This window comes from Rhea americana, unplaced genomic scaffold (genome assembly GCF_003343005.1).
Source record: "Rhea americana isolate MKP2758 unplaced genomic scaffold, rheAme1 scaffold_124, whole genome shotgun sequence".
NCBI lineage: Eukaryota > Metazoa > Chordata > Aves > Rheiformes > Rheidae > Rhea > Rhea americana.
In genome coordinates this window covers 1,878,608-1,886,478 of record NW_028185306.1, presented here as the reverse complement: position 1 = coordinate 1,886,478, position 7,871 = coordinate 1,878,608, and the positions used below count along the sequence as shown (strand labels likewise).

At 36.4% G+C, this 7,871-nt stretch overlaps 1 protein-coding gene across 1 annotated transcript in view; it reads left to right on the top strand.

Annotated features, from left to right (window-relative positions):
- Positions 1-208: 208 nt before the first annotated feature.
- The window catches only part of SLC4A10 (solute carrier family 4 member 10), a 99,946-nt gene continuing 92,283 nt past the window's right edge, over positions 209-7,871 (top strand). Inside the window, exons 1-2 of the mRNA XM_085325902.1 lie at positions 209-235; positions 3,108-3,189. Of these exons, the coding sequence (XP_085182028.1) occupies positions 209-235; positions 3,108-3,189 (109 nt within the window). The remainder of the gene's footprint in view (positions 236-3,107; positions 3,190-7,871) is intronic.

The window sequence follows — 7,871 nt, the reverse complement described above, 5'->3', positions numbered from 1 at the left end:
GCAAGGAAGGTAGATAAGTAAGTATTATTATCCCTATTTTTACAGATGGGGAAGCTGAGGCACAGAGATTAAGTGACTTTCCCAAGGCCACACAGCAAGTCAGTGACAGAGCCAKGATTAGAATTTGAACACTTCCTGGATCCCTTTCTCATGCTTTAAGCAGTAGACCACAGTGTTCACTGGACTCAGCAAGCAACTCCTTGCAATAATGGACAGTTCCAAGGACTCATACCTGGTCAGTGCATCCACAGATTTGTTTGCGCACTACTCCAGTATATCAGCATAGTTGAAACACCTTAGTCCTGGCCCATTTGTTTACCATCTGTCCTTCATCATCTTCAAACAGGGTGAAGGGAAGAAAAGCTAGAATTCTGACACGAACATTTCATGACTGTGAAAAACACTAATCTTCATGCCTTATTCTGATTACACTAAAATTGTTGGGCAAAACTCTTGGGGGAGGAGGGGTGTCATTGTTTTAGTACAGTCTTGGAAGATATTAGAGTGGAGGTTGGTGGTTGCATGGTGCATTAAAAGTCATCCAAAGCACGAGTTCTATTTTCCATGACTGTCATATGGTTGTTCTTGCCTATATTTTCTGTTTCAGACTCTTATTTATTTCAACACTTAGAAATAATAATTTCTGCAGTTTTCCTGAATTAGCAAGTGAAGTTGATTTTCTAGTCTCTAATCATCCTGTGAAAGTGGAGAGGATTTGCCACTATTATTTGTTTTGCTACAGTGGTTACCTCCAAATGAGATTGCCCTAATTGTGATAAACTACTAGCCAGTGCTTCCCTCCCTTGTCCCCACCTCCAAGGAGGCAGTACAGGAATCACAGAAATTACTTCCAGACTAAAAGCAGAGTGACTCTTTTACTGGTAAATGCAAGATGGCTTTCATATTGTTCCCTGGGAAGTGAGAGTGCACAGTGCAAGGCCTGTTTAATTGGACTTTGCTTGGAGTTTGACATGTGAATTGGCTAGAACACAATACTACCAATTAAGTTGTTTTTTCCCCTGTAATGTTAATGGAAGAAACCCACTTCTGAGAATGAGGCAAGGCTGAGACTTGCTGTGACATTACAGGAAGAGGAGGCAGGGAAGATGATGATTGCCAAGAGCTGAAGATCAAACACATGGGGAAAGGAGAAGTCAAAGTGTATGAGCATATTTTGATTAATATTAATGAACTAGTTTGTATTTAGTTTACTTATAAGAGCTATAAAGGCTTTGAAGTGTCCAGCATTTTAATATCTTCTCCATTACAGAATTTCCCCTAATGTTACTTCCATAAGGCCCTTTCGGGATCAGTAAAATGCTGTTGGCTATGACTTACGCTAGAACAGGACTACTTCTGACATGGCTGTAATACTTGGYCCTTGGCATCCAGTCTAACTATTCACCCAGGGGCATGGCATCATTCCACACACAATGAATTATGTCCTACTGCTTAAAATAATGGATTAATTTTATCTGAGATGATCAAATGTTTTCTGCAGTATTATACTGTTCTACTGCTAGTAGATTACTAGCTAATCCTAAAGTATTAAAAGACGTAACAGTTTCAATACAACAGTTTCTGATCGTCAGATTTTTGTTACTTACTACTATTTAATTCAAGGCTCTAGTAAAGGCACTGTGATGTTCTCTCTCTCTCTCTCTCTCTCTTTAACAGCTCAGATGCTTGGTGCTGACACGTTCCTAGGACTTTTCTGTGTAAGATAGCTACAGTATGACAGCTATTTTTAAGACAGGGAGGAGCCTGAAACAAAAACTTAGATCCAGACTGAATGATAGTCAGATCTAGATGTGAATCTCTCTGCCTGGGGCATCTGCTCTTTAAGGAGAGGTGCTCATGTAGTTTAATTTCTCATTATGTTCCTTTGAATTCTATATATAGTTTTATATTTAGCATGTACTGCTGGTATTCAAATCCACTTGCTTCAGACTTTCATTAAGATACCAATTTTATATATTGAAATCAGATAGTTTTAGTTCTAATATCACTTACTAAAATCCTTCCACTAATATCAAGTAAATATATATTCATGGTGTACTAGCTGATGCTTTTGTGTAATTCATCCTTTTTATTTCATCTAAATCACTGAAAACTACTCTCAACCTCTTCTTTGTGAAATGTAGGTTGCATCTAGCAACTGTTTTTTATAATTGGTGATGTTACACTCAAAATGAAGCTAATATTTGGTTTAGCACTGCATCCAGTGCATCATGGCTGAACTCCAAAAATATTTTGAATATTTTGAATTCGGGGAATCGTGACTACTTTCATGTCCAGTGTGGCTGAAGGTTACTAATTTCTCTAGCTTTCTTTAGCCGGATCACGATAAATCATTTCAGCACATAGGACACATGCAATGTAGTAGAGAGCGAAGGTATTCCTTTCTTTCACTGTTAAGGTGCATATATGCACCATATAAGGCTGTAGTATGAAATTAGACATAAATTATGTGTTACTAAAAAAAGAGTAACTTCTCTGTGTTGCACTATTAGACTGTGCTATCTGCTTTTGTTGTAACTACAGCTCTGTGTTTCTAAAGAAAAAATAAAAGCTTTGCAGTTCATCAGTAAATGAAGCCGGGAGTTTTTATGCTCTTAATATTTTCTTTCTCATTGTATGGTTRTTGAGATTATTTTCTAGCTTTTCCAAAGTATAAAGAGTGCAAATCCTAATAGTTTGGRAATTCTGCATATAGCTCTGGCTATATCTTGGTCTAGAGACAGAAAAAAGTATAATCTCTTTCTTCAAGAGCACAAGAAAAAAGTTGCTTCGGTCGGATATTTCTTATATCTTTCATTGTCTTATTGGCTCATATTTTTCTTAGTTCCCAATAGCCAGAGTTTATTCATCATCCTGCAAGTTTTTACAGAACTTGCTTCTTCATGTTAGTCAGCTGTAATCACAAGTCAGTAAAAATTACTATAAAAGGAATAGATTATAATAAGGAAAATGAGTTTTTTTAAGTATTGAAGGAGAACAGTAAATAAATAAACAGTAAACTTATCTTTGTTTCATAATGTTATTCAATCTTGTCAATAGATTTTATATGAGAAGCAATTTATCTGTCTTTTTTTTCTGTATTGCAGAGAAATGATGAAGAGGCTGTTGTGGATAGAGGCGGAACTCGCTCCATTCTCAAAACGCATTTTGAAAAGGAAGATTTGGAAGGTTAGAGATTATTTTTCCGTGCGTTATATTGCCTCTCTCTTCTGAAAGAACTAAAACCAAATTTCAATGTAAACTTACTGAGTTGAGCAGGGATGCAAAAGTGGAGATGAAAGTAATATCTCATGATTTTTTTAAAAAAGAGAAATATTACATATTTTGCACAGCAATGCTTAAATACGGATGATAGTGAAAGGGGGTTGCCAGTTTTAGCTTTCTAAAATCAATCCCTACAAACACAAATGTATGACTTCAGATAGGAAGTCCTTTTGCCTTTAATTTTCAAGTATGTAAATGCAAGCAGGACTGATGATTAGGTATTTGTAGTGTTTTCTACACTTGATATAAAATCCTAATATTGCATATCCACATCTCCCACTGAACATAAGCATTTTGGAGTATCACAAATTGGAGAGACGCTTAATGATATACTCTGCAAAAACTGTATAACATCATCTCGTAGAAGAAATCTATTCACAAATGCGAAAACTATCTTATGATATTGGCCTAATAATTCTGTATCTAAAAGAGTCACGTTTAGTTTTTTTAGTGCATCCAAACCTTATTCTGGTTGCAACTGTGATTACACTCTTGCAATGTGACCGCCAAGTCATTGTTACTGGATTTTTCCCTACCATCCTATATGCGTAGAGTTGTTCCTGTCAAGTATCACTGAAAATTTTCTTTAAAAAAATGCTGCTGGGATGACATTATCAAATAGAAATCGGAATATTGCAGTGACTCCCTCCCCTGCCCAGTCTTTCYATCGATACTACTGTTTGGAACACTGAAAAATCCTGTAATTAGCCAATGAGTCCACTTTTCTTTGAAACAAAATCACAATATTTCATCATATTCTAAGAGAACAATTATTCTTACACAGTTAGCTTTCTCAGATAAATTTCTTGTCCACTCTAAGATCAGATTAGTATCTTTAAAGATATAATTGCTGCATCCAGAAATAGTGAGTAACATAAAAAGGTTTGAAGAGGTTGTAAATTTTAATAATCTAGTTTCTCTTAATAGCATGTCCATTTGTTTCACAGCACATCTAGGCACTTTTCCATCTGGAAACAGTGGATATGACTCAGACACATGTCACCATCTTATTCAGTGTACATTGTGATGAGTTCTGCTGAAAATTTACCTTTTCTCTGATTGGATAATAGGTTTCAGCTATAAAATATGAAATTATACAAACAGATGCTAATTATATAGCTTAGTAAAAATCATATAATTAGATAACTAATATGTTATGTAATTAGCTCTTTGGCAGACATTTGATTGAGGTTATGTTTTAAAAATGTAAATAGCTGGTTACTGAATATTATAGCAAAGACTAGTGCTGGCAGGGTTAAAGTTTGTGCAATACCATATTTGAACCATTTTACAAAGAACTCAGTGTTGTCGTTTTAATCTGAAATTTGATATTCAATTTTTTTTAATTTGAACTTATTAAAATTATAAATATTTTGGTAATGTTTAATTTTAGACCATTGTCAGAAATATTTGCATGTTTTGGGGCAGCCGTTGTGCAAACATATTGCAAGTATGTATCTTGCTGAAAGCATGAAAATATCATTATGATTAATACTGCCCAGTAGGGCCTCTGCAAGAAGAGAATTTTGTGTCAGTCTCTCTAAATCAGTATTTTCTTTCCGTGACTAGTATGGTAAAAATTTTGGGAGACAGGACACAAATTGCAGAACTTTGTCATGGGAGCAGAAAAGCTGTGGTGCTCATCTTAATGCCAGAAATGGTACTTACAATATGTAATTTAAATTGTTCCTTTTTATTTAAGCTTTATCGTACCTCAGAAATGGATTGCATGCAAATCTTTGGCATTCACATTTTCAGCATGAATGATTTTTTCCACCTAATTCATTTTACTGAGTCATAAGATTGAGATCAGTCACAAAAACAGGACAGGTCATTTGTCTGACTGTTACATTAATGAAGAGGGAGAAAAATCATTCCTAAAAGCAAAACAAACAATCTAGCTCCCTTGATTATAATCAAATATATTGTGCGTGGTCTTTCCGTGTATATATAGACAAGATTTGTACTGAAATAAATAAGCTCTTGTTTTGATCAGCGGTGGAATTCTTAAGGGAGAATTATGCACTGATTCTGGATTCTGAAGTATTAGAGTGTAAAAGAACAGGCCCTATGCTTACTCCTGCTGGGGCGGGTAGGCATGTGTTCATAAACAGATGAGCACATCAGCAAATAGTTGCACTTAGACAGCTTACTCCTGGTTGTTATCTCTGGCTGTCTGCTGTTGCTTCAGTGAACTACCTTCAGTAGTAACAGTTTTCTGACAAAACAGCTACATGTACTTTGTGTTCCTCAAAGATTAAAGTGTTTGGATTTGCCTATAAATGTCTGGAGACCTTGGAAGCTCTCAGATCATGTACCGAGACCTTTGAATGATACAGATACGCAGAAGGAATGACACTAAGTGTACTCGAACTTAAGTTTTCGTTTATGCTTGCCATTATCAGCATAGCGACTAAGACTGAAAATGCTTTTCCTTGACTGTCCTCACAAGTGGTGGTCAGCTGCTGGTCCTGGATCTTGGAGGAAAGATTGCAGAATCACCTTGGAGTAGCTCTGGGTATTACTATGGCCTGGTTCGATAAGGAGATAGCTGAAGGTCCAGGAGGGAATCAAGGATGAATTCTGGTTCTGTGGAAGCAATGGCAAAACAGTCATTGATTCAAAAAAGTCAAGATTTTGCCCAAGTCTTTTTGTTTCATACATTTTCTCTACATAAGTGGTACGGGAAAAATTCTTCTCTGGGGGAGTCAGGTCAGGCATTGCATTCTTTCATGCCTCTCAAGGCACATAAAACACCATATCCAGTATGAAAATCGCTGTACATCAGCGTATGCATTCTGACACCTGTGACAAAATTTAGATTATGTGGACTGGTTAGCTGAAAGTCACAGAAGACTTCAAACTAGATATAAAATAAAAAGATGACTGTACAACGCAAACCATCATGCAGAAGCTGAGGACTTAACCTTAATATACTAAAAAATAGTTCGCAATTTTAGTGTGCTTGTAGAGAAGCTTTGTCTTTAACAAGCTGCATGAAGGTTAATTTTGATAGTCGGCATCTTGCTGACAGAAAAAAAAGGAAATTCCTAAGTATTTCAGTATTCTGTCCTTAAAATGGTTATTTTGTAATTATTTAATTTTGGATTTCTTATAGTTCTTCATACCATACTAAAAATAATTTTCATGAAAATTTACTTATATAAGGTTAGTGTTAATATATGAAAAACTCACTTTGATTGAACTCTAATGTCTGTATACTATTTAGTGAAAAGCATAGTTGTATCAGAACAGGTAATGAAGCAGGTTTTCACTCTTGGAGAACGGACAGTTCTATAGAAATTACCTAATTGCATGTCTGTCTTCCACTGACATTATTTACCTGAAAATTAATAAGACCTAGCTTCTATACTAGCTCACAGGACTGAAGGAACATTAATCATATTAAYCTGCTGGCCTGGCTTCAGCCTTGCCCCCACATAGGAGTGAGTGAGTTACTAATTCTGCTTGGCCAGATAGGAACATCGATCAAGGCGTCCCCTCCCCTTGGCTGCCAGGAAGCTACAGCCAATTTGGATAATTTGTTAGCCTGTCAGTGCAGATCCTGTGCTCCAGGCCTCCTTGCTGCAGCTTCCCTTGGATGCCACATTTGCCCTGATGTTTGTGCTGAGCTGCCTTGTGCTCTGTGATGGTACTTGTTGGACTTGGAGGGGCGGAGCATAAGAAATCTGGGTTAGTCTGTGCTGAAAATGCTGGATGTAGATGTACAGCTGTAGCTCGCTAGGAATAGCTCTCCTTAAAAGGAGCCATTTTGGCTTTAAAAGCACGAAAATCTTTCATTTTGTTGCCTAGCGGGTATTACACGCCCTAGCTTGTTCCCTTTGTCGTTTCCAAGGTACATCCTTCTGCAGTGTCTCTCATCTGGTTTTGTCTGCTTTTACCTAGGTCTCCTAATATTCCTCGAGTTCTCACTCTTTTCTTCTGAGTTCTGCTTGCACTCTTGCCTTGGCAGTTGCTTGGGTTGGTTCCTTTGCTTGGGTCTTCTCTCCTTTCCCAGTTGTTCCCTGTTTCTGGGAAAGTAATTTGCCTTGAAGATTTGTGAATAATTACTCTGGACATTTTGGCAAAATTGTTTTGAAAGTGCACATGAAGAATAATGAAATAACGAAAGCAAACAAGTTATCATACAGTGTTGGCTAAAAGCTGTAGTCTTTTGTTCATCAGAAGTTTTAGGTTTTGGAGTTTGGCTTTGCTCTGACCTTTACTGAAACAAAACCTTATCAATATTTGTGGGGACCTGTATTTCCAAATGTTTCACCCTGTGAAATTCTGATAGATGAAATTGACATAAAACTACTAATTTCATAATGAAAAGTTAGCTGTGTTCATGTAAGATATATGAGCACAGAAAGAGGATAAATTTGTTCTATTCTAAAGTTGCTTTTTATAATACTGTGGGTCATGATGATAATTTGACACTTTACCCACAAATTATTTCAGTGGCATTTTCATAGTCTGTTATTAGAACTGCTGTTTTTTATCTAACTATTTGCCAATTTAGTGAAAGCTGCATAATGTACTTGACAAAACTGCAGTATCAAAAGAGGGAAATGTTCAGTTTTTAA